Source organism: Protopterus annectens, chromosome 14.part0 (assembly GCF_019279795.1).
Source record: "Protopterus annectens isolate FY-2018-M chromosome 14.part0, PAN1.0, whole genome shotgun sequence".
In the NCBI taxonomy this organism is placed as follows: Eukaryota; Metazoa; Chordata; order Ceratodontiformes; family Protopteridae; genus Protopterus; species Protopterus annectens.
This window is the reverse complement of record NC_056748.1, coordinates 85,028,811-85,056,774: the sequence shown is the minus strand read 5'-3', so window position 1 is coordinate 85,056,774 and position 27,964 is coordinate 85,028,811. Positions and strand designations below refer to the sequence as shown.

The 27,964-nt window shown below is 41.6% G+C and overlaps 1 protein-coding gene across 4 annotated transcripts in view; it reads left to right on the top strand.

The window, feature by feature from the left end:
- AFAP1L2 (actin filament associated protein 1 like 2) overlaps nt 1-27,964 on the top strand; it is a 2,783,820-nt gene that overhangs the window by 2,034,802 nt on the left and 721,054 nt on the right. For all 4 annotated transcript variants that reach the window (XM_044055822.1, XM_044055821.1, XM_044055820.1 and 1 more), the window contains one exon: nt 6,680-6,891. In XM_044055822.1, coding sequence (XP_043911757.1) covers nt 6,680-6,891 — 212 coding nt within the window. The remainder of the gene's footprint in view (nt 1-6,679; nt 6,892-27,964) is intronic.

Genomic DNA, 27,964 nt, shown 5'->3' with positions numbered 1-27,964 from the left:
TCCATGCATTCTTGTAGCTGCCCATAGAAAGCATTAGTAAAGGATTTTGCAGCTTGGACAGTGTTATCCTTCAGCATGGGGGCTTTGAAACTTTCCACCTCGGTCTTAAGTAACGTGAAGTTTTCTTTTGAAAAGTTTTTCACGGTGGTTTTCTTGTCTAGGGGTGGGGGCAGAAAATGGATATCCAAAGTGATTTTTTATGGTCAGATTTAACCAGCGAGGGGTTGACCTCTGGTGTAGAACACCGGTCGCCCATGTTGGTGATGACAAGGCCCAATATGTTGTCACCTCTGGTGGGAGTGCTGACCAGTTGAACCAGGGTGTTTGAGTTTATAAATTCTAGGAAAAGTTGAGCAAGGGAGTTAGTACTTGAGTAGTTCTCCCAGTTAATGTTTGGGTAATTGAAATCACCCAATATTAGGGTGTTTGGTAGGACCTTTATGTTTCCCAGTATTTCCAGAAACACAGAATGGGGTTCCGGGGACATGGTGGGAGATCTGTAACAAGCTACAATTTGAATTGCAGTTTTGCCCATTGTTAGTTGCATGTGGATGAGCTCTGAAGCATCGTGCTGTGCCACTAACCTGGAGGTGTGGGTATCCTTGATGAATATGGATACGCCCCCGCCTTTTGTATTTTGGTCTGGGTTCTTTGTCCGAGATGTATGGTATGAGTTGTAGCCTGGTAGTGCTGGGGTGCTCTCTGGAGCCTTAAACCAGGTTTCTGTTACTGCACATATATCGATTTTCTCCATACTGAGGAGTGCCTCGAGTGCGTGCATTTTTAGGTTTAAACTTCTGACATTGAGTAGCATTGCCCTCAGTTTTTTGTTACTTATGCTATTTATGGCAGTGGGTTTGTCTTTTGAGCCTTGCCTAAAAAGGCACTATGGGGGTGGCAAGAGCCTTGGCCAGTATTCGAAAGCCTAAGGGTGACAGGTGCAAGCCATCTCTAGCGAAGCAGCGTGGCTTGTTGAGCATGTCATCCCAGGTGGACAGAAACTGGATCCCCTTTGAATGACACCAGAAACTTAGCCAATTGTTGAAATCGAGAATTTTTTCTTTATACCGTGGTATCATTCTTGGTGAGGGCAGGATGTTACTCAGGGTCAGGGTCATACCAGCCTGGGCTACATGATCAGAGAGCTCTTCCATGTCTCTCTTCATGTAATCCAGGGAGGTACGGCTCAGGTCATTCACACCAACATGGACAATGACAGAGTCATATTTGTACTTGTTCTGGAGTGAGCCGAGTGCTTGTGTTATATGTCGGATCCTGGCACCTGACAGGCAGCTAACAGTAACCTTCTCCTTATTCAGCCTAGTGAGTGGGACATCAGTGTGCCTGACTATAGAGTCATCTATTACTAGTATGTTGGGTATGCTATTTTGCCTTAAGGGCTGTGATTGCATGGCACACTGGTTTTGTGATGTATGTGTTTCATGGTTTGTGCTGAGGGTGGAGGTTGCTTGGACGTTTGCTTTGGAGGTCTCTGTTGGTTATGCAGATTTTTATTTAGAGCCTCTGAGTGTGTTTTCATGTATTTATGTGTGTTTTTTGCCTGTGCTGGTTTAATGGGTCTGTGTAAGACTGTGATGCAAGTATTTCCCTTCTCCTCTTGAGTGTCTGAGCCAGTCTTGGGTTGAGAGAGCTTAGCCTCTAGTTTGGCTGTATAACTGCATCTCTCGCATGTATTAGTGTTTGGTGGTAGGAGGAGGGGGTTGTTTGTGTACATGAGGCAGTTGTAACATTGCCTCAAAAAGCTCAGAGTCACCAGTTGAACTGGAGAGTACACCTGAAACTGCCCTTTGGACATGCCTGGATAGGTACAGTGAACTGTTTTACTGGATGGCTGGTAAGGTCAAATAGAGAGCCTTGCCCTTCTGTACAGTACAGGAGGGAGCAGAGTAGGAGTATATTCTGTGCAATTATCCTATATATCTGTGCATCTGTGCATATTATAACTGTATATATATGTGCATCTGTGCTTCAGTGTATCTGTGCATATTATAACTGTATATATCTGTGCATAGTATTACTCTATATATCGTCTATATATATGTGCATATTATAACTGTATATATATATATATATATATATATATATATATGTGCTTCAGTGTATCTCTGCATATTATAACTGTATATATCTGTGCATCAGTGTATCTGTGCATATTATAACTGTATATATCTGTGCATCAGTGTATCTGTGCATATTATAACTGTATATATCTGTGCATCTGTGCTTCAGTGTATCTGTGCATATTATAACTGTATATATCTGTGCATAGTATAACTCTATATATCGTCTATATATCTGTGCATATTATAACTGTATATGTCTGTGCTTCAGAGTATCTGTGCATATTATAACTGTATATATCTGTGCATCAGTGTATCTGTGCATATTATAACTATATATCTGTGCGTATTATAACAATATATATCTGTATATCTGTGCATCAGTATATCTGTGCATATTATAACTGTATATATCTGTGCATCTGTGCTTCAGTTTATCTGTTCATATTATAACTGTATTCTGTGCATATTATAACTGTATATATCTGTGCATCAGTGCATCTGTGCATATTATAACTGTATATATCTGTACATCTGTGTTTCAGTGTATCTGTGCATATTATAACTGTATATATCTGTGCATAGTATAACTCTATATATCTTCTATATATCTGTGCATATTATAACTATATATATCTGTGCATCTGTGCTTCAGTATATCTGTGCATATTATAACAGCAAAGGAGGAGTATATTCTGTGCAATTATCCACAGCAATAGTTGTAAACCTTTTCAATATGAAATGAATCCCCCTTCCTTGATGCATTTTTGTGCTTTTTGCTTTACACAAAGATAGGAATTTCTAACTTTCTCTTGGTTTACTCTTCACTAACTGTTGAGACATTTCCTGTTTTCTTCATCTCTTTATCTAACCATAATGATCTACCCATCATGCTTTGCCTTAACGTTATGCGGGTTGGGGCTGGGATGAAACTGTGTGCATAACTTGAGTGATAGAATGTAATGCATGCTTTGTTGTACCAAATCTGACAAATCAAAAGGCAACTAAACGTTCCACTTATGCTGTACTGATGAGCCCATTAAAAGGTCAAAATGTGTCATGTCTACAGCGAGTGAGGTTTAGCTTTACCAACATAAAGACTTCAGCAGTAAAATGTCACTGACCATTGAAAAGCCATGGAGAAATTGAATGTCCTTAAGGGTCCATTGCATATGTCCCATGTTGCGTGGGCCTTCTTTCAGGGAGATTTAAGTACTACACAGTGAAGATGCTGATTGGTCCTGGTCTTTTTATGGTCATCGCCTGTGTGACTTTTCTTTTTTCCTGTTGTATTGGCACTTCGTGTACATGACAAGAACTGAAGAGGAATTGCACAGCTGTAATGATGGAAACTGAGGTTTATTCATAGTCAGCTACTGTCATTTGTGCACCACAAATGTCTCTTTTTATAGTGATGAATTGGTGTAAAATTTAACTAGGCAGTTATGGTTATCATATACTAAAAATGCTTGGCTTAAATACTTCTACATTTCCAATGATATTTTTCAATATATTTTTTCAAACTATTTATTTGCCTATCTATATCTATCTATTTACATTTTTAACTTGGATAGTTTTCACTGGAGTCCTACAGAAGACAGCTCCACTAGGTTTACAATTTCCTTCACTAACGCAAAGACATAAGAGAAGCGCCATGCCATATGTACATGCTGCGACTGCAGTAATGGTTATATGGGAAGAGAAGAAGCCTTGAGCAGGAATATAATGAAATGCAGAATAAAATAAAATATATGCAAAATATATATGTGATGCATTGTCATAATGGTACGTATTGAGATTAATGCATTTATTTCTGTTTGTTGACCGATATAGTCCAATTGAGAAAAAAACATTTTCAGCAGTTTTCTCAGAAGAAAAGCTCCATCTAATGACAGTAAGATTATCTTTAAAGAGAAAGAGAAGAAATTGGAGAAATTAAACAAGTTTGGTGATGTTAGCTGAAGTATTTGCTGAAGTGGTTGGAGAGGGCTGGCTACCTATTTGGGGAAGAATATAGACGAATCCACACATATGTACTAGTGTGTGTGTGTGTGTGTGTGTGTGTGTGTGTGTGTGTGTGTGTGTGTGTGTGTGTGTGTGTGTGTGTGTGTGTGTGTGTCAGCGTGTGTGTATATGTGTATCTGCATGTGTATTTGAGAGTGTGTGTGTGTGTCTGTGTGTGTGTGTGTCTGTGTGTGTGTGTGTGTGTGTGTGTGTGTGTGTGTGTGTGTATATGTGCATCTGCATGTGTATTTGAGTGTGTGCGTGTGTGTGTGTGTGTATATATCTATGGTTTACTATCAAAATATTCACATGGTCGACGTTCATAATGTCAAAAGTCATTACACCAAATATTCAAAATACCGGAAAAAAATGTCTACATTTAAATGGTCCAAAAACACCTGCTGCAACCCCTGCATCCTGCAGTGGGGGGGCTGAACCCACACCCCCTGCTACTTATATATTACAAATCCGAGATTACAGAACAGTGCAGACAAGGGAAAATCCTTGCCCTGTTTGCAGCATAATGTCGACAGGTAATTTGCATGCACTTCCTGTCGACCAAATGAACTACTTAATATTCATGTGTTGACCATATGGGTCAACCATATGAACGTTAGACCAAATGAATTTCAACATTTTGATAGTAAAAGTATATATATATATATATATATATATATATATATATATATATATATATATCTATAGAGAGAGAGAGAGAGAGATCTACTTCAGATGATCAAACTTTCAAAAGTTTAACTTTCATATGGCCGAGACCATACGATCAAACTTTTGCAAGTTCAAACATCTAATAAAAAAGTAAAAAAAAGAAAAAAAATTACCTGAATGGTTTTAGCAGGGGGGGTTTGCTCAACTGGACTATCTCGGTCAACAAACTGAAATAAATGCATAAATCTCAATACTTACCATTATGACAATGCAGCACATGTATATTTTGCATATATTTTATTTCACCAAATAGGTAGCAAGCCCCCCTGCACCCCCTCACCCCCCTGTTATTTATATATACCAACTCCGTGATCACACTACAGTGCAGAAAAGGGAAATATTCTCATTCCGCGCTCTATGGAGATCTCCGTTAGGAATGCTCAAACTTTCAAAGGTTTGATCATATGGTCTCAGTCATATGAAAGTCGAACTTTTGAAAGTTCGATCATATGAAGGGGACCCATATATATATAAAATGTGTGTGTGTGTGTGTGTGTGTGTGTGTGTGTGTGTGTGTGTGTGTGTGTGTGTGTGTGTGTGTGTGTATGTGCTTGCTTTTGTTTATGTTAACTGCATTGTTATTTTTAAAGGTTGTTGACTAGTCATTATAAGTCCTTGTATGTATTGTGTAGGGTTATGGCCCAGAGAGTATATGTAAAGGGTCATGTACCAGCCCATCATCCAGGTTACAAATAAATAAATGACTCCATAGTACCACTGTTAGTACAGTTTAACTGCAACTGTTCAGAGCTACATTTAAAGGAAGTATGACACTGTCTCCATGGTGACATAGCTATGACATTATCAGCACTGATACACCTTCTGTCTCCATGGTGACATAGCTATGTCATTATCAGCACTGATACACCTTCTGTCTCCATGGTGACATAGCTATGACATTATCAGCACTGATACACCTTCTGTCTCCATGGTGACATAACTATGTCATTATTAGCACTGATACACCTTCTGTCTCCATGGTGACATAACTATGTCATTATCAGCACTGATACACCTTTTGTCACCATCCATGGTGACGTAACTATGGCATTATCAGCACTGATACACCTTCTGTCTCCATGGTGACATAACTATGTAATTATCAGCACTGATACACCTTCTGTCTCCATGATGACGTAACTATGGCATTATCAGCACTGATACACCTTCTGTCTCCATGATGACGTAACTATGGCATTATCAGCACTGATACACCTTCTGTCTCCCATGGTGACATAACTATGGCATTATCAGTACTGATATACCTTCTGTCTCCATGGTGACATAACTATGTCATTATCACCACTGATACACCTTCTGTCTCCCATGGTGACATAACTATGTCATTATCACCACTGATAACACCTTATTTCAGATTCATGTAGTCTGATGAAAGTATTCCTCACGGCTTCTTCTTACTTGTGTTGCAAATATTTGTGTTTAAACTCCAATAATTATGTTACAACTTTCTTTAAAAAGGATAAGATTTAAAAAAATGATAAATGTACATGAGTAAAATGAAGACATCAAGTATTATAGATGTGAAATCAACTGAAATGCCATATATGGAAATTTCCACAGGATGACTGACCTGAAGGCAATAAACATCAAATGATAATCTATCAGCATGATAAGAAAATATCACATTGATTAATATTATAAACTAAACCACATGGAAAAGACATGCATTAGGCGTCAGAAAAGGACATTTATACTAGAACAATAAAAAGGTAGCAGCTATAGTACATAAAGTAGGCAGAAGTTATGTATGTAATGCCTTTCTTTTGCTAATGATACTCTTTTCAGTTATACAGTCCTTTATAAGGCAGCCATACAAAATATTCATATATGTGATGCATTTTTTCCAGGGTACCTGAATGTACTAGTGAATAGTCAGTGGAAAGCACGGTGGTGTCACATAAAGGATGGACACCTGTATTTCTTTGTGGACAAGAGTAAAAATAAAAGTGCCAATACACCACTGGCTCTTGATGGTTGTGAAGTCATTCCTGAGCCAAGGCCAGAACATTTGTACAGCTTCCGTATTCTACATGGGAAAGATGAGCTGGCAATTCTAGAAGTAAGTTCTCTATAAATCAGAAGTGCTCAGAACTTTTATTTGCTTCACATATCTTATTTCTTGAGATTATTAGCTGTATTTAAAATGCTTTATTTATCTATTTATTCATTTATTTACCATGTGATTACCAGGTAAGTGAACTGGTCATTCATCAATCTAAATTCCTGGATGTGAGAAACTATGTCAATGACTCTACCTCATGCAAAAGTGGTAGCCTTGTTCTTATCAGTTTTGTGATTATTTAATACAGTCAGGAAGGTGAATCAAAGAACATGTGTATGTTATATATCTCAACTGTCCAGATTTTCACAGAATGTCCAGATTTTGCCTCATATATTTGCCTGATCCTCATAAATTTTGTGGTTTTCTGGTAACCCATCAAGGACTGAGGTCACCAAATAATGACAGCCATTTGAGTTTCAGACTTCCTACCCTTCAGAAAATGTATGCAAATGCAAAGCCTGTTATTCTATCAACTTTCTAAGTTAATAATAGCAATATTTAAAAATTGTCCCTATTTTTGGGCCTTTGACCTCCAAATATTTTTGGCTTTGTCCAGATTTCGTGTGCTAAGAGGTTGAGAGGTATGATGCATGTATGCATGATCCTAAAAGTGTGTGCAAGGAGCCTGTCATTTGAAAAGAGCCTAAAGGTAGGCTTAATCCACCACTGGGCAGATGCATTTTCTTTGAATGTGGGTTTCAGTGCCATTACAATGAGTGTGTTTCAAGTGCAGATAAGTCTATTGTTAATACTAAGTCTGTTTTCATTGTGATATTGTGCGTATTGTTTTGCTTAGCAAATGTCTATCAATGTTAGTGCAATAAAATTTGAAATAGGAATATTAAATTGAATCCAAATATCTGTAATCATTGTAGAAGTAAAGAAGAAAACAGTCTGCACACTGACAGGTCTGATCAGTGTTTATGGTAACTGAGGAGAAATAGCCAGGTAATGGTACACTGAAATGGCTACATGGAGGGGGAAGGTGGCTGCTGCTGGGAGGGCTACTCTGTGTGTGTGGGGGGGTCCCAATCCATTACCCTGCCTAGGGCCCCATTTCACCGTGATCTGGCTCAGTATGCAAGGTAGCAGTTTATCTAAAAGCTGGCCAAACTCATAGGCAAGTGTGCCTTGCATGGTTTTAACTTTGGTGATAACAACTGCACCCATGTGTAGTTGTACAGCCTGACAATCTCTGTAGTTGTAAGTGTTTTACCATTCAATGTGTCTTCTGCTCTGCTACAAACATTCTCCTGTGTGGCCTAATCATTTACATACCACTCTAAGAATTTGACTTATTTCAACAAGTTATTTTTCCAAGTCTTTCCCGTAAGCTTAAGGTTAGATCAGAAAGGTAAAAGAAGCAGCCCTACTATGAAATTTGTCTTTGTAAAATGGTACAGCAAAGATTGAATATGCTTCCTCTAATTAAAGGAACACATAAGGCCAAATCATATATAGCATTCATCTTAAGGACCTTCTTGACAAGATGTATGAAAACTTTACAGATATTCTCAAGCTATTGTGAATTTTTGAAACAATATATTATTTATCAAATGTCACTGCCTTTACAATGTGTGACAAAGAGATAGCTAACAGTGGAACTGTCATGGCTGGAGATACTTCCAGCCCAGCTAGCTGGAATTTTGTAAATGGTTATGTACCATTTGTGAATATCAACATGATTCATATGCTTGTGTTACCAATGTATTAGAACTGTATGATACTCTCCTCTCTAGGATAAACTGGTCTCACCCAACACAACCCCCCAGATGATGCTGTTCACTCATTTAACACTATATTTCTAAATATTCTGAATTATATTGCACCCCTTTGCACTGTACGAGTTAAATCTAACATATCCCCATGGCTAACTAATGCCACTCACTCTCTGATGAAAACTAGAGACAAAATGTGGAAATTGTGGGTAAAAACTAAACTAAACTTCCTATCCACCTGCAAAAATATAAAGAACTTAGAAATCTAACAAAAAAGCATATCCACAAAGACAAAAAACACTTTTACTTCAACCCCCCTATCTGCACAAAAAAATAATCCCAAAAAATTCTGGAACTCCATCAATCAAATTTTGCACCCTGGGAACCCCTCTTCACCCAACCTCTGTCCTACTAAGAGTCCAGAAGAAACAGCCAACATTTTTAACTCTTACTTCATTGAATCCATCTCTAAGATGGTAAACTCGATCCCCTCTTCAACCAACCATACTACGTTTCCTGCTATCTCTCCTTCTCCAAAGGCTTCCAATATCTTCTTTCTACATCCTGTTTCTACCAACTATATTAAATACCTACTCTCTAAACTAAAACTCATGCTCTACCTCCACAGACAACATACCTCCTTATTTCCTTCAAGTTGTAGCTGACTCTCTTCCTATCCCTATATCAATACTGATTAACTGTTCCTATCCCTATATTAATACTGATTAACCATTCCTATCCCTATATCAATACTGATTAACCATTCCTATACCTGTAGCAATACTGATTAACCGTTCCTATCCCTATATCAATACTGATTAACCGTTCCTATCCCTATATCAATACTGATTAACCGTTCCTATCCCTATAGCAATACTGATTAACCATTCCTATCCCTATATCAATGTTGATTAACCGTTCCTCTCCCTATATCAATACTGATTAACCATTCTATCACTGAATCCAAGGTTCCCTCTACCTGGAAGCAATTTTACATTCCACCTATACGCAAAGGAGATAACTCCTCTGAAATATTTAATTTCAAACCTATTGCTATACTCTCTCCTCTTTCTAAAGTGCTTGAAAAATGCATCCATTACCAAGTACTCCACACCTCCTACAGGAAACTCTGCTTACACCCACACAACACGGCTTTCGCCCTAAGCACAGCACCACTACTTCCCTATTATCTTTCATCAATACTATCTCTTCAGCCAGAGAAAAGCGTGTTTCCTGTCTATTCCTGGACCTATCTAAAGCTTTTGATACTGTCTCACCCCTTTCTCCTTAATAAGTTAACTGACCTCAACTTCTCTACCTCTGCTGTGGCCTCTGCTTTTCTAACTATCTTTCTGACTGACTTTAATCTGTAAGGTGGCAGTCTGCCCTCTCCCCTTCCAGTCAAAATGGGTGTCCCCCAGGGATCCATCCTTGGTCCATTGCTTTTCAATATCTTTACTAATCACCTCTATACTTCCTTACTCTAGCATCCCTTGTTCAATCGCAGATGACTCTGCATTCATCACTACTGCTGATTCTCCACCTGGCCTTCTCACTGCCACCCAGACTTCCTACAACTCAGTAGAAACTTGGCTTGCTAACAACCAGCTTATTCTAAATGCTAAGAAAACTAAGCTTTTACTTTTTCTTCCCCAAAATGTTATCTATCTTAAATCAAATTTCTCTATATTATCTCTAAATAACACTCTTATTGATGTTAAAACTAGTACAAAGCTCCTAGGTCTCATCAGGAAAGATTTTGCCCCCCCCCCCCCCCCCCCCCCCCCCCCCCCCCCCCCCCCCCCCCCCCCCCACCACCCCCCCCCCCCCCCCCCCCCCCCCCCCCCCCCCCCCCCCCCCCCCCCCCCGCCCCCCCCCCCCCCCCCCCCCCCCCCCCCCCCCCCCCCCCCCCCCCCCCCCCCCCCCCCCCCCCCCCCCCCCCCCCCCCCCCCCCCCCCCCCCCCCCCCCCCCCCCCCCCCCCCCCCCCCCCCCCCCCCCCCCGCCCCCCCCCCCCCCCCCCCGCCCGCCCCCCCCCCCCCCCCCCCCCCCCCCCCCCCCCCGGGGGGGGGGGCGGGGCGGGGGGGCGGGGGGGGGGGGGGGGGGGGGGGGGGGGGGGGCGGGGGGTTGGGGGGGGCCTGGGGGGGGGGGGGGGGGGGGGGGGGGGGGGGGGTGGGGGGGGGGGGGGGGGGGGGGGGGGGGGGGGGGGGGGGGGGGGGGGGGGGGGGGGGGGGGGGGGGGGGGGGGGGGGGGGGGGGGGGTGGGGGGGGGGGGGGGGGGGGGGGGGGGTGTGGGGGGTGAGGGGGGAGGGGGGGGGGGGGGGGGGGGGGGGGGGGGGGCAGCCAATTAGGGGCCTGTGGGGGTGATGGGGAGCCCTTGTTTTAATTTTCAGTTGGTCTTTTAAAAATTTTTTTTTTAAACCATTTTTGGGTAATGAGGTTTGTAAACGGGGTCCCCTGCCCCAATTATTCTTCTGATTAAATGGGTTAATTTTTAATTTGGGGGGGTTTTTTTTTCCCTTTTCTTTTTCTTAATGGTTCACCATTTTTGTTTTTGACCCCTTTTGGGGGTTTTGCAGGGAGATTTTTTGGGGAGTTTGGCTTTGCTTGGCACCAAAGCCCTTCCATGGGCCTTTTAAAAAAATTTCCAACGGAGGCCCCAAATGGTTTTTGGGGGAGCCATTTGAACGGGTTTTGGAGGTCATGGCTCCAGATTTAACCAGGGGTTTCGTTTTAAACCTTTGAACCCACTGTACGGGGGTTTTAATTTAACTGGTAGCATTTAACCAGTGGGGTTTAAAATTTTTTTCCCCCAGGTAGGTTTAACCTTCCCTTTCAAGGGCCTTGGGATTTTTAAAAGTGACCGGGTTTTGGGAACTCCCTTAAAAAATGCTGGGTGGACCGTTCGGGGAATACTTTTTTAAAGACCAGATGCCTTTTCCAAGTTTTCGAAAGCAGGGGCTTGGGGGCAATATTTAGGATCCTTGAGGAACCCCTTTATGGGGGGACCAGTTGTGGACTTTTGGGAATATTCAGAACGGTTAAACAATTTTTTTTGGGACTTTCGGGGGTTCTTGGTCACCGGGAAGCTGGATTGAGTGTTTTTTTGTTTGGGGGGGAAACTCTTCCTGAGTCTGAGATGCAGGGGGCACGTCTGTATGATTTTTTTTGGGGGAGGGGAATTTCTAAACCTTAGTGGAGGGCAATTCTGTGGGTTTTTTTTTTTGCTTTTGGAGAATTCTGAGAAATTTTGGGGGAAATTTCCCCCGGTTTCCCTAAATTGAAATTGGTTTATTTTATTTCCCTGGAATTTTTCCTTTAACTCCAGAATTTTTGATCCCTAGTTTTGCAATTTCGGAGTTTTCCTTTTTGGGATTTTTTGTCGTAGTTTCCTTTCTTTTGATTTTTTTTGGTGGGGCCCAACCCCAAGGGGCTCCTTTAAATTGGGGTTTGGTTTTTTTTGGGGGGGGAACCAGCATTTGGGGGTTTTGGGGTTTATGGTTTTTTGGGGCCCGGGATTCCCCAAGGCCGGGGTTTAAGGATTTGGTTTTTGGGATTAAAGCTTTGGAAATTTTTTTTCACGGGGTTTTTTGGGGATGGGGGGGGATATGTGTTCCCGTGGTTTTTTTTGGTTGATTTCCAGTGGGGGATATTTGGTCGGGACAAAACCCCATGAGGTAATTCGGCCCAGTTTTTTTTTTCCCCTTTTGGGAGTGGTAAAAGTTTTCCTGTTTGAGTTTAAAATTTAAATTTTGGGGTATTTCTAGGAACTGCTATTGGGTAGTTAAGCCCCAAATTAAAAGGGGGTTTTTGGGAGTCCCCATATTTTGTGTTTGGAAAGGCTATTTCCGGGTTTAGGAGGCTGAGGGTTTGGAAGGAGTTTTACCCCTTTATTGAAGGTTTCCCTTTGTTGGGGGCCCCAAACCTGGGGTGGGGGAACGGGGTTTTGTACCCCCCTTTTTGTTTCTCCTTTTGGGGGCCCAAAAAGTTTGGGAAACCTGGTATGGGGGTTTGGGGCCCTTGGGTTTCTGACTGACAGTTCTGTTCTCCAGTTAAAAAGGTTTCCCTTTAGGTTTAGTTTCCTGGAAGCAATTTTACATTCCACCCATATAAAGGAGATAACTCCTCTGAAATATTTAATTTCAAACCTATTGCTATACTCTCTCCTCTTTCTAAAGTGCTTGAAAAATGCATCCATTACCAAGTACTCCACACCTCCTACAGGAAACTCTGCTTACACCCACACAACACGGCTTTCGCCCTAAGCACAGCACCACTACTTCCCTATTATCTTTCATCAATACTATCTCTTCAGCCAGAGAAAAAGAAACGTGTTTCCTGTCTATTCCTGGACCTATCTAAAGCTTTTGATACTGTCTCACCCCTTTCTCCTTAATAAGTTAACTGACCTCAACTTCTCTACCTCTGCTGTGGCCTCTGCTTTTCTAACTATCTTTCTGACTGACTTTAATCTGTAAGGTGGCAGTCTGCCCTCTCCCCTTCCAGTCAAAATGGGTGTCCCCCAGGGATCCATCCTTGGTCCATTGCTTTTCAATATCTTTACTAATCACCTCTATACTTCCTTACTCTAGCATCCCTTGTTCAATACGCAGATGACTCTGCATTCATCACTACTGCTGATTCTCCACCTGGCCTTCTCACTGCCACCCAGACTTCCTACAACTCAGTAGAAACTTGGCTTGCTAACAACCAGCTTATTCTAAATGCTAAGAAAACTAAGCTTTTACTTTTTCTTCCCCAAAATGTTATCTATCTTAAATCAAATTTCTCTATATTATCTCTAAATAACACTCTTATTGATGTTAAAACTAGTACAAAGCTCCTAGGTCTCATCAACGATGACAATCTCAACTTTGACTTGCATGTAAATAAGTGTATAAGGAAGACACAACAAAACCTCAGCCTCATTTACAGGAACATGAAGTTCCTTACAAATAAAGCTAAGGTGACCCTCTCTCAGGCCTAGCTCCTACCTAACCTGTTACATGCCTCACACATTCTAACTAAACTCTTCTCTCTCTTATCTAAACTTGAATCAACTACAGCAAGGTGGCAGATCTGCAGCCCATCAAACATACAAATCTCATCACTGTGTCTCTCTTAAACACCTAAACTGGCCAGATTTCCCCCATCTGCTTCTTTTCAATCAACTCCAGATTATTCATACCATCTTATATTAGCCATCTTACTGTCCTAATCTATCTTCTCTTATCTCCCTATAAACTCCTAATAGGCCTCTTCGCAGCACTGACCAGAATCTACTACAATTTTTACAAACCTAATTCAAAAATTGGCTGTAATGTGTATAGTTTCAATCCTGCCATTTCCTGGAACAAACTGCCATTTGCAATTAGGTCTATTATACAACCAAACCAGTTCAAAACAGCAACAAAGAATATTTGAAAAGCCACTGGACCTATCCTTGTACTCACCCTCCATGACATACCTTCCTTCAGATTTACTGTACACTGCCTATTCTGTATCCTGACTCCTCTTCATTCTTAGTACTATTGAATTTGTATTATTACTTTATTGTTAGACCTGCAAGATTTTTTTCAGTACTACTGTATGTAATATAATTAGTGAATATTATTTGAGATGTTTCCAAGTTATTGTTTATTTGGCCTATAATTTGTACATACTATTTGAGATGTTATAGAATTATTGTTTACATGATTTGAAATGTATCTTCTGTGGAGCTTTTCTCCCCGGGCTTCCACTGAAAAAGGGCTATCAGCCCAGTCAGACTAACCCGGTCAACAAATGTAAAATAGTAATAAAATAATAATAATTGTATGTTGTCTGTATATCAAACTGCTGGTACAGAAGTATGTGTTGAAAGGGTTTGTAAAGTACTGAGCTTCAAGATGTATCTACAGTGTACTCTAATGGAAAAGAACAGAAATGTATATAAACTACTGTAACTGTGTAAATGTATATATTTTAACAGTGGGAACTGGCACATAGAAGGTTAACTTGCAAAACTTCAGAAAAAATACTTGAAATTAAATTATTTTACAACTGTGCCATAAAATATGATTTCAATGAAGCAAGGAGACAGGATGTCTAAAACTTGCATTGTCTTGTAAGTGTTTGTTTTTCATATGTCTTCCAGCAGCTGCAAAGACTTAAGAGCTATGTATTTTTCACAGGTAGATGCTAAAGGCTTGCAGTTTCTAGCAATGGGGGTTTAGCTTGGGAACTAAAGTGATTTGACAAGAAGTGATGTCATCCTGCAGCAGTATTTTGTGTGAGGCAAGGGAGATGGCAACAATGCAGGAACAACACCCAGAGCAGGGGATAATGTCTGAGGTCTGTATATTCCAGCTCTTCAGGTACTGTTAAAGTTACATCTTATAAACAGTTCAATATATATAATTTTATTGAACTTGCAGTGGAGCCTGCACATCATTTTCTCTTTTTAAAAGGGTTTAACTTTGTGCCCTCATGTAGAGCTAACACTGAGCACACAATTTTAGACTTAGGTTCATAGGTTCATAGGTTCATACTAGGCTATCTGCCCTAGGGCATTTATAAGCCTAGCCAGACTGTGTATGGCTTTCGCCACCCATTTTAAATTAATTTTGCTATGCCCTTTTTCGAGGTTAGTATACTGTGCCTCTGTCTAACAGTGACACAGAAGTGATACCCGTGGTAAACCTATGATCTCCCATCCACTCATCAAGATTCCTCTTGAAGAGAGTCAATGAGGGACTCTGCCTAACCTGGACTGGGATTTTATTCCAGAGTGAAGGGAGCCTCTGGGTTATGAATCTGTCCCTCCAGCATGTCCTATTTATTTCAGTGCTGAGGTTTAAGTCCCTCGAGCACGTAGCTCGATGGGATTTGGATTTTCTGAGGTGCAGCATGTCCATTAATTCCGGGTTGGACATGGCTTTATACGTCAGGCACAGATCACCTCTGAGCAGGCGGTATGCCACTGAGTAGAGCTGGAGTTTCTTTAACTGGGCAGCATACGGCATCTGTTTGAGCCCCTTGATCCTCTTGGTGAGGTACTTTTGGGGTCTTTCCAGTTGCTGCAGGTGTCTGGTAAGGTACATCCCAAAAGGGGCATTGTACTCAATTATGGGCCTGATGAGGGATGAGTAAAGAGGCACGATGACCTCCCCTGATCTAAATGTGAATCCCTTCATGATTAGGTGGGCTATATAAAATGTTTTTCTAACCACTTTGGCCACGTGGTTGTCAAGTGAGAGATTGCTATCAACTTGGGTCCCCATGTCCCTAATTACTTCTTCTGTACTTAATGGGTTACCACCTTTGTGGTAATTTGTGGGCACTTTGTTTTTGCCAAAGGGGATGACTATACACTTTTTGGCGTTTAGCTTGAGGCCATGGCTCTGGCACCAGTTGTCTGTTTCTATGAGGCCCTTTTGGAGGATGCTTGTGTCAGCTGGAGAGTCTATTATGGCGCCCAGTTTGCAGTCATCTGCGAACTTGGTCAGCCACAGTCCTTCCATGTTGGCCTGTACCTCTGAGAAATATATACCGAACAAGAGAGGTCCCAAGACTGAGCCTTGTGGGATGCCACTTGTAACTGGTTTGGAGTGTGACATGGCTCCAGCTATTCTAACCATGTGGGTTCTGTCCTTGAACCAGGTTGCAACCCATCTAGTGACATAGGGGTTTATATTTAAGCTGGTGAGCTTATCTATAATGCCCGAGTGGGGTATTGTATCGAAGGCTTTTGCGAGGTCCAGGTAGGCTGTGTGGACCACCTTCCCCTTGTCAATGGCCTTGGTGACTGTTTCAAAGAAATCGACCAGGTTTAAGAGGCAGGATCTGCCCTTAACAAAGCTGAACTGGGTAGGATCCAGTGTCTGTAGGTCCCCAATATCTTTATTTATAAGATCCATGATGATCCTTTCCATAGCTTTGCAGACCAAGCTAGTGAGACTTATGGGGCAATAGTTTCCAGGATCCGTTGAGGCACCACCTTTATGGAGAGGGACCACTGTTGCTGTACGCCACTCTTTGGGTACATATCCTGCAGTAAGGCTGAGATTGAACAGTAGTTTTAGGTTTGGGTTTAGCTCTTCTTGGAGTTCATGTAGGATGCAGCCCGGGACACCGTCTGGTCCCATTGATGCTGTTTTTCTTGCTTTGGAGAGGGCAACTCTTACCTGAGCATCTGAGATGTCAGGGGGGGCAGCAGTCTGCTGGGATAGATATTAGCCCTTTTGGTGGGGAGGGGGGGGGAGAAGTTTGCGCTGAACCTGTCAGCTAGGATGTTGGCAATGTCTGTGGGTTCGGTGTATTTTTTGTCATTTTGGAGTAATTCTGAGCATATCTGGGAATTCCCACCCAGGTTCCTAACATAACTAAAGAAAGGCTTGTGATTATCCTTAGTGTCCTGTGCAATTTTTCTCTTGAAGCTGGCCTTAGACGATTTTATGAGTGCCCGTAGTTTTTTGCTAATACTGATCAGAGATGCCTTTCCTTTTTGGGATTTTGCTCTGTCATGTAGTAGCTTCCTCCTTCTATTGTATAGTTTGTTTATGGCTGGGGTCCACCACACAGGACGTCTGCCTTTGGAAGATTGGGTCTTGGTTTTATTTGGGATTGCATGATCCATGCATTCCTGAAGGTGTTCATAGAATGCGTTTATAAAGGATTTTGTGGTCTGGGTCGTATTATCCACAGGCCCGGGGGCTTTGAAGGATTCCACCTCGGTTTTGAGGAGTGTGAAATTTGCTTTAGAGAAGTTTTTCACTGTGGTTTTCTGGGCATGGGGTGGGATCGGGATGTGAATATCCAGTGAGATTAGTTTATGGTCTGATCTTACCAGTGAGGGATCCACTTCTGGTCTGGAGCATAGAGTCCCCATGATGGTGATGATCAGGTCCAGTATGTTTTCCCCTTTTGTGGGAGTGGTAACAAGTTGTTCCATAGCATTTGAGTTTATAAATTCTAGGAACCTTTGGGCTAGGGTGTTGGAGCTAGAGTAATGCTCCCAGTCTATGGTTGGGTAGTTGAAGTCACCCAATATAATGGTGTTTGGAGTGACCTTCATATTTTCCAGTGTTCTCAGGAAGGCTGAGTGGGGTTCCTGGGTTTGGGAGGATGGTCTGTAGCAGGCTATAAACTGGAAGGCAGTTTTACCCACTGTTAGTTGCACATGGATAGTCGCTGATGCTTCGTGCTGTGCCACCAACCTGGAGGTGTGGGTAACTTTGTGAATATTGATACTCCCCTCCTTTTGTGGTTCGGTCCAAGTTTTGGGGCCAAAAAGCATGGTATGAGGTATAACCTGGTAGTGCTGGGGTGCTCTCGAGAGCCTTGAACCAGGTTTCTGTTACTGCACAGATATCGATGTTCTCCATGTTAAGGAGAGTTTCGAGTGCGTACATCTTGAGGTTTAGACTTCTGGCGTTGAGTAGCATTACTCTTAGTTTCTTATCCCTTGTGATACCTATGGAGGTGGGTTTGTCTTTTGAGCCTTGCCTAAAAAAGGCACTATGGGGGTAGCAAGAGCCTTTGCCAATATCCGAAAGCCCAGGGGTGACAGGTGCAAGCCGTCCCTAGCGAAGCATCGTGGCTTGTCGAGCATGTCATCCCAGGTTGACAGGTATTGGATCCCCTTTGAATGACACCAATACTTAAGGCAATTGTTGAAATTGATAATCTTGTCTTCATACTGTGGCATCATTCTTGGTGAGGGTAAGATGCTACTTAAGGTCAGGGTCATACCAGTCTGGGATACATGCTCAGAGAGCTCCTCTATGTCTCTTTTCATGTAGTCCAGGGAGGTACGTCTCAGGTCATTCACACCAGCATGGACAATGACTGAGTTATATTTGTACTTGCCTTGGAGTGACCTGAGTGCTTGTGTTATGTGGCGGATCCTAGCGCCCGATAGGCAGCTTGAAGCTCTTTACGAGAAAATTAAATCTTTATATTTTGTATGGCACGAATGATGGTAGCAGGGTGGAAACATGTAATGACAATTTAAAAAGAAAAAGTGTGATTAATCTACCATTGCACCCTGTTCACACTTTTGAATGAATTTGTGAAAAGGAAGTTAAGGACTTGCTATAAAAAGGTGCCAACTTTGCTACTACAATTTGTCACCTTATGAAAAGGACATTTTAAAATCTATTACACAAGATGTAGACATTAGATGTATGTGTCCTGATAAAGGTGGAGGGCATGTAATTATGTACAACCTTGATTATCAGGGGAGAATGCTCCACTTGTTATGTGACAATGCTGTGTATAATGTTGTTTCATTAAATGAGATAAACATAGCATATAGGGCTGTGAGAATAGCATTGGAAGAGCTGTTTCTGTTTGAGCAATTGCCACAAGATTTATACAAGTTTCTAAGAATGTGGGACCCTGTTATCCTGAGATTTTTTGGCATCCCAAAGTTACACTATTGTGGTTTCAGTAGGATCCATCACTGAGCCACTGGCCAAATTTGCTGATACAAAACTTAAAAATGTGTTTAAATCTTTTGGACATATCATTCGTGATTCATGGGATCTGTTGGAGAAAATTAGGCAGGCTGACCATGATTTTCTTTACTTTATTACTTGTGACATTAAAAGTTTGTTTTCTGTCATCTCACAAGAACAAGGTTTGTTATGGTTTGATGAGATAGTTAAACTTTATGGGGGATTAAATGAAAAGGGTGAAAATTTAATACATGATTTCATGGAAATAATTTTGTCCAACAATTTCCTGGTTTTTGACAACGAATATTATAAACAGTGTTCTGGAGTGGCCATGGGGGCTCTCTGTGCCCCTGTGTTTGCAAATGGTGTTTTGTTAAGGTGGGAATTAATGTATTTGTTTAAGTTTCCACTTTTTAAGCTTTGCAAAGCTTATTATAGATATTTAGATGACCTGTTAATTTTGTGGCAAGGCAGTATAGATCAATTTAATGAATTGTTAGGGCTGATGCAACACAGCACAAAGTTTCAGGATTTTACATACCATGTTAATGCCAATGAAATTACATACTTGGATATTAAAAGTCAAAGTTCACCAGATGGAACCCTGGAAACAGGGATATTTCGAAAGCCCACTTATTTTAATTCTTTATTTTTTTTTCTAGCTGCCATCCACATCACCAGAAAAAAGGGCATTATAAAAAGTCAGTTTATTAGGGTATCTAGATTGACATCAAATGACAACAGATGTCAAGAAAATGCATTCTTTTGAAAATAATGTTTTTGGAACATAATTACCATTGTGCCCTGGTGGATGAGGTGGCAGGGCAGGTGTGGAATGAGCAAAATGGTATATATGGTTCCATTTTTAAACATGGGTGTAACAATAATTCAGATGCTGCTCGCAACAACCAGTCCCTTGATTTAAGTACTAACATGTTTTTTTATAATTCACTCAATGCCAAGGAAATATAAAAGATCATTTTGAAAAACTGCTGTATTATAAGTAGTAATGAGGCTACACAGAGATTTAATGAGGTTAAGCCTACTTTCATTTTTAAAAAGACAGAGTAATTTTAAAAGTATTTTGGAGGATAAATCTACATGCAGGATGGATAATTTTCCTAAAAATTCTAGATGTGAAAGATGCAATCAATGTGGTTATGTTGAATGACACTATGAAGGATGGCGATGTGATAAAATCAGGGATTATGCCAAGGGAGGCAGGTTTAATTGTTTTATGGATAGAGTGATTTATTATGCTGTGTGCACACAATGCCAAGCTTTTTATAGTGGCAAAACCAGTAACGCTTTTAATAAGCATATTTACCAGCATGTTTGTAGCATCCAGCGAAATGACAGCAAGAGTGCTTTAGCTAGGCACTGGTTCACCTGTGTGGGGTTTGATAAATTTATGTTCTTTGCTGTAGAACAAATTGATTTGGCAGCATATTGTGGGGACTGAAAGAATAAGTTATTACATAAAGAAATGCTTTGGCAGCTGAGATTTATTGCCACTGTGCCACCAGGCTTAAATAAGACAGTTTCTGTTGCCAGTGAGTTAAAAGAAAAATCAATAAAAATATAGGTTGTCCAAATGCAAGTTAGCAAAAGACAAGTTGATGCAATGTATGTAAGAACATGTAATTGTTTGTTGTTTTTGTAGTATGGCTTCTGCAAGCACAATTTGTATAAATGTATATTATTTTTAGTTATTTTATTCATGATGTATTATTTTGCAACCATTTATTACATAGATTTATTAAGGTGAATGCTAGCTGAGTATGTAGCTTTAAATGCAGGACTTGGCTTCATGATTTGTTTTCAATTAAGGGTGTGGTTTCGGATATAAAAGCTTAGCTGCTCTAAATGCAGTGGTTCTGATGAACTGGTTCTGTTTTTTTGTATTGGAACAGGTATGCATGGACCCCCCGGGGTGGTAGTTGGGAATCCAAATTGGAATATAGGGAGTTGCTTTGGCAACTTAAACTGGATGCTGGAAAAGCCCCGGGACTAAACGATAACATCAATATTAGCAGCGTCTTAAAATTAAGAGCTGCTACATTATGAACTGGAATATTGGTGGGTGTTGATTTGATGTTCTTCATCTCACATTGCTGCAGTCCTTACACTTGGGTAGTCCGCTGTCCTCGGTCGGCCCGAATATCAAAGTGTAAGGCTGACGTTGGTCAAGGCGCATTTGACTGACATCAGGACGTCAGGGTACAAATGCGCATGACCGACGTCATATCCTCAGTCTTTTTTGCCGCATGGTCCGATGCAGAAGCAGCATTGCAAGTGCCGGTTGGCGTTCTGAGATTTTTCGATTTCGAAGTTTCAGACCGAGTTCAAAGTTGGCTAAGTACCCGTTAGAATATTTTAGTTTTTTCTTGCCTCAGTGATTTACCGGATGTCAGAAAAAGTCAATAATTGCATTTCTTGTGGGAAACAGATACCGCATAGAGATTATCATACTTTGTGTATTCCTTGCTTAGGGCCTGAGCACGACGTTGTTGGCTGTCGCTCTTGTGCTAGATTTAATAAACGCACTATAAATAGAAGGTTAGATTGTGCAAGGTTAGTCTTTGGGAAGCGGTGTAATTATAAAATGCCGTCGGATGCTCCGATGCCCGCTTCTTCGAAGAAGTGCAAGGACAAGGCAGTTAAGCCTAGGCTAGAAGAACCGTCTGTACCGGACGCCGGTTCTTTAGAGGTGTCGGTGGAGCCGGTGGCTCCACCGGAGGTTTCTTTGTGTTCCCAGGGTGAGACCTTATTATTGCAAGATGTGGCCTCTCAGGAGGCAAGTCAGGCTGAGGGGGCTTCTCAGGTTACTATACTCCCCTCCCTTCCTAGGGTGGCTAGGCCCTCTCCTGCTGTTTCAAAGGCTTCTCCCAGGGGCAGGCCAGGTTTGGCTTCAGTTGGTGTTACCCCTAGCTCTTCAGGTACTGTGCCCAAGAAGCATATGCTTAAAATGGCAGAAGATTTGATTACTTTAATTAGGGGTTCTATGCCCCCTCCTGATAAGAGACCTAGGATGGAGCCTGAGCTGGGGGGTTTTGAGCAGGCTTCAGATGTTTCAGAGTCTTCGGCTGAAGACTTGCAGGAGTATTCTCCTTATTCTGATTCTGATATGGATGATTCTACTCCTTCTGCTTCTCCTCCTGAGGATTTTTCTTTTCGAAACTCTTCATTCCATGAGGGAGCATTTTAAGTGGGAAGGTCAGGACTTCTCTGATTCCAGGAAAAGGCTTAGGGAATTTTTGTTTTACCCCAGCATAGGCCTTTGGCTATACCTCCTGTTTTGGATGTAGTAGAAGATGTTTTTACAGAGGCTTCTCTTAATCCTGATTCTTTGCCTCCTGCTCCTGTTAAGCCGGATAGGTATTACAGGGTGCCTGAAGCTCATAAGTATCTTTTTAAGAGTCCTAGGGCTGACCCAGAAACTGTTAGTCAGGGGCCTAAAGGTGTTAAGGCTTCTGTTGTTAAGAATCCGGTTCCTGCAGACAAAGAGGCTAGGGCCTTGGATAGATGGGGAAAGAAAGTTTATACTTCTTCCACTCTGGCTATGAGGGCTTTGAATTGCCAGTTTCACATGTTAAAATACCAAAACTATCTCCTTTCACAATTGAAGTCTAAGGTTGATGCTCTGGCAGTAGGTATTGATTGTAAAGAGTTGCAAGATTTAGTACATGTTTCTGAACAGGTGGGTAAGCATTCTTTGCAATGTGGTTTTGATGCTGTACAGGCCTCGTCTAGGGTGGCTGCCACTGGGTCAGTTCTTTGCAGGCATGCCTGGCTAAGGGATCAGAATTTGTCTGATCATGTTAAAACGAGGATTTTAGATGCTCCTTTACAATCTGACGTGTTGTTTGGTCCTCCTGTTGAGACAGTTTTAAAGAAAATGGAGGACAAGGCTAAGTCTATGCAGACTGTTAAAGATTTTTTGCAGGTCCAGCCTCCAAAGTTTAGTAGAAATTGGCCTACTAAGGGGTGGACGTATCCTTCTTATGATTCCCAGTCTAGGGGTAGATCTAGACGTGGTAGGGGCAGAGCTCAGGGCTCTTTCAGGCCTAGAACAGGGAGTTCTCCTGCACAGTCTTCGGGTGAGGGCAGGGGTCAGTCCTTTCGTAAACAGACCCAATGATCTACCTTTTCAGCTGCCAGAGCCTTCTCGTCTGGCAGCTCCTTTGGGAGGAAGGTTGGCACTTTTCAGAGAAAATTGGAGTTTAATTACCCAAGACAGATGGGTATTGGATATCATACACCACGGCTACAGGTTTTATTTCCATACCTTGCCTCCTTTCAAAGGCATGCCAGACGTTCCTCCTCAACAAAGAATAGAGGCTCACAAGCAGGTTTCTCTGTTGCTCCAAATAGGGGCCATACAGCCGGTCCCTATACCAGAAGTGGGTCTAGGTTTTTATGCTCGCCTGTTCCTAGTACCAAAGAAGGGGAACACGTGGAGACCAATTTTGGATTTATCTATCCTCAACACTTATCTGGACATTCCCAAGTTCAAAATGTTGACGTTGCAGCAGCTTTTACCTCTGCTGGGCAAAGATCATTGGATGGTAACTTTGGATCTCAAGGAGGCTTACCTTCATGTTCCTATCAGACTAAGTTGCAGGAAGTATCTGCGTTTTCGAGCTGGGACTTCTCACTATCAGTTCTCTGCATTGCCCTTTGGCTTATCTACTGCGCCCAGAGTGTTCACGAAAGTTCTGGCTCCAGTGATAGCTTTCTTCAGGCTAAAAGGAATACAGATCTATCCTTATTTGGACGACTGCCTGATTCTCGCTCAAGGAAGGGAAGAGCTTCTTCATCATTTGGAATATGTGATAGCAGTGCTAAGATGCCTAGGGTATTCTGTGAACAAAATAAAGTCCAGTCTAGTACCCTCTCAGGACATGTGCTTTCTGGGTGTGAGACTGAATACAGCATCCCAAATGGCCTTTTTAACCCCGGACAAACAAAAGAGTCTATCCATTTACTTCCATCAACTATCTCATCAGTCCGTGCTGGCTGCAAGGACAGTCCTTCAAGCATTAGGGTTCATGGCATCTTGTATTCTGGTGCTTCCCAATGCCAAACTGCATATGAGGAAGCTACAATGGTATCTCAAAAATGTATGGACACAGCACTGCCAGGATCTGGACACTGTCATTCAAATAATACCTTGCATTCAAAAGGAATTTTTATGGTGGGCTCAGGAATGTCACCTAAACAAGGGACTCTCTGTGACCCGGCCAGAGGCGAGTCAGATTTTAACGACAGATGCCTCAGACAAAGCTTGGGGAGCTCATCTAAATGGAAAGTGGATACAAAACAAGTGGCCTGTCAGACTACAACATCTACATATCAACCTGAAGGAGATGTTAGCAGTCCAGTTTGCATTAATAGCTTTCAAGGATTTACTTCTTCCAGGGCAGGTGTTGATTCTAACAGACAACACAACTGTCATGTGGTACATCAACAAGCAAGGGGAACGATTCTTATCCTCTATGCAGGCAAGCAATGATTTTGTGGGAGACTGCTCTCAGTTTACAGCTCAATCTTCAGGCAAGGTTTCTGCCAGGAGCACAGAACTCCTTAGCAGATGTGTTGAGCAGACGAATTATGGATCCCCACGAGTGGAAATTGGATCCTCATGTATTTCAGAAATTGACAGTGTCATGGGGAACTCCAGACATAGATCTGTTCGCTTCTCCACTAAACCATCAGCTGCCAAAGTTTTGCACAAAAAGGTTTCATCCCACAGCTTGGAAAGTGGATGCTCTTTCTTTCAATTGGAGCAATCTTCATGTGTATGCCTTACCTCCTCTGCCTCTCCTCCCAAAGGTACTTCTAAAGGTCAGACAGGACAAGCCAAGGATGATTTTGATAGCTCCAGATTGGCCTCGACAGCACTGGTACCCATTATTGAGAAGTCTGGTACGGAAGCCTCCATGGCCTTTGCCTTCGATTCCACACCTGTTGTCACAGGAGGACAGCCATTTGCTGAATGTCAAACTTCACTCTCTTCACCTAACAGCCTGGCATATTCTGTTTTGAACCATAGAGGGTCTCAACTTCCACAACAAGTTTTGAATGTGATTTTGGAAGCTAGAAGGCCTAGTACAAGGAAAGTGTACGCAGATAAATGGAAGAGATTTTTATTTTGGAGTGCAGCAAAGATTTTGATGTTTCTGAGCCTAATTTGAGTGTGGCTCTTCAATATCTTACTGAGTTATTGGACAAAGGTTTGTCTTTCTCTTCTATTAAGGTTCATGCTGCAGCAATTTCGGCTCACTATGATTGTGACCCACCATTGTTTTCTCATCCTCTGTTCAAGCAATTTCTTAGAGGGGCAAAGAATATAAGACCCCACGAAGAGCTCCTACTCCTGCTTGGGATCTCAATTTTGTGTTGGAGAAACTCACTCTACAACCTTTTGAGCCTGCAGCTACTTCTGAGTTGAAATATTTATCATGGAAGACTGCTTTTTTGTTGGCAATTACCTCTGCAAGAAGGGTTTCTGAATTGCAGGCCCTTATGGCGGTTGAGCCTTTCTTGATTTTCCATAAGGATAGGGTATCATTACGTACTAATCCTTCCTTTATGCCTAAGGTGGTTTCTAGTGTGGCTTTAAACCAAACTATTCATTTGCCTACTTTTATGCAAATCCCCAAATTAAAGGGAAAAGATTTTGCACACTTTAGATGTACACAGGCAGTTGCGTTATTATTTGGACAGAACTAAAGGGTTCAGGCAGTCTCAGCAGTTGTTTGTTTCTTTTGCTTTGAGTTCTCAGGGCAAGCCTGTGTCAAAACAAACTATTTCTAAGTGGATTGGGTTTTGCATTGCTTTCTGTTATTCCCATCATGGCAAGGAAGTTCCAGCTGGGATTAGGCCTCATTCCACTAGGGCTACTGCCACTTCAACAGCTTTTTGAGGGAGTGGCAACCAAGGATATTTTGGAGGCAGCTACTTGGAGTTCAGTGCATACTTTCTCTAGGCATTATCACCTGCCACTTTACTCTAAATCCAGGGCTGGTTTTGCCACTGCTGTTTTGCAGGGCATTTTGGCAGCTCCTGCTTCCTTGTAGTTTGGCCATCCTCCCTTACCTCTGATTTGGGATTCTACCCAAGTGTAAGGACTGCAGCAATGTGAGATGAAGAACATAGTACAGTTTTGTACCTACCATAAATGTAGATGTTCGAAGATCCACATTGCTGCAGTCCAATTTACCCTCCCTCCTTCCCCTCTGCAGTTGGAGGTGGTTGTGTGGGTTGGGTTGTACATATTGTGTATATTGTTCATATTGTACATATAGTTAGTGCAAGGGTGGTTGGTTGGTTGTTTGCTGTCTTTTGGTTTTGACCTTTATTTTTAGGGTCTTCTGACATCTGGGGCAAGAAAAGACTGAGGATATGACGTCGGTCATGCGCATTTGTACCCTGACGTCCTGATGTCAGTCAAATGCGCCTTGACCAACGTCAGCCTTATACTTTGATATTCGGGCCGACCGAGGACAGTGGACTACCCAAGTGTAAGGACTACAGCAATGTGGATCTTCGAACATCTACATTTATGGTAGGTACAAAACTGTACTTTTTTTGGTGTACAAAACACACAGATTATGTATACACACACATATATTCGTTTGCACAGTTGTGATTATGAACAATTCAGTATTTATTTTATTGACTTTCAATGTTTTTTAAATAAAAGTATCAGGTTTTGTTTGTACAATTTTTTTTTTTTTTTTAAAAACAAGAGATGTATGTATTTAACTTTTTGGCAGGGAAGGGCTGTCACATGTTGCAATCAGGCTATTTAAGGACATTAATTATATTGTTATGAGTTCTGAGGAAGCCTGGTATTTGGACTGGGTGAAAGTACTTAACTCTACTGTACTCATATTGTTTTTTATGGTTGGAGGCAAAGCCGTATTAAACAAGTGTTTTAACTACCGGGTGGAGATCATTTGTGGATCCTTACCCTGTGGCCAAGTGGTTCTTGCTTTGGTGCTTGTGCTTACGTTGATGGTTCTGATGATGTCATTCACTTGAAAGACAAAAGCGCTAAACCTGTTTGATTTTTTTTACAACAGCAGTTTGTTTTTTAAATTTTTTAAGCTGTAAGACAATAAACACTTTGTTTATATGAGTTCTGGTCCCTTGGAGCACCTGGTTTATTTTATTTCTGGAATACTTACTGGGTTTGCTACCTTCTTGTCTTTTACTACCTAATTAGTGAATATTATCTGAGATGTTTCCAAGTTATTGTTTATTTGGCCTAGAATTTGTATATACTATTTGAGATGTTATATAATTATTGTTTACATGATTTGAAATGTATCTTCTGTGGATCCTTTCTCCCCGGGCCTCCTCTGAAAAAGGGCTATCAGCTCAGTCAGACTAACCCGGTCAACAAATGTAAAATAATAATAAAATAATAACTGTATGTTGTCTGTATATCAAACTGCTGGTACAGAAGTGTGTTGAAAGGGTTTATAAAGTACTGAGCTGAAATATGTATCTACAGTGTGCTCTAATGGAAAAGAACAGAAATGCATATAAACTACTGTAACTGTGTAAAAGTATATATTTTAACAGTGGGAACTGGCACATAGAAGGTTAACTTGCAAAACTTCAGAAAAATAGTTGACAAATTATTTTATAACTGTGCCATAAAATATGGTTTCAATGCAGTAAGGAGACAGGGTGTCTAAAACTTGCATTGTCTTGTAAGTGAAATAACAATAAAGAGTGCACCATGTAAGCCAAACCGAATAAAACTCCAAAATCTTCAGGTAAAACCAAAAGTCCACGCTTTATTGAACAACAGATGAACAGACTGCAGTGGTATAAGCACTTTCGCGTTGCTTCTCAACGCTTCATCAGATATAAATGCAGTATAAAACCCCCCTCCCTTTA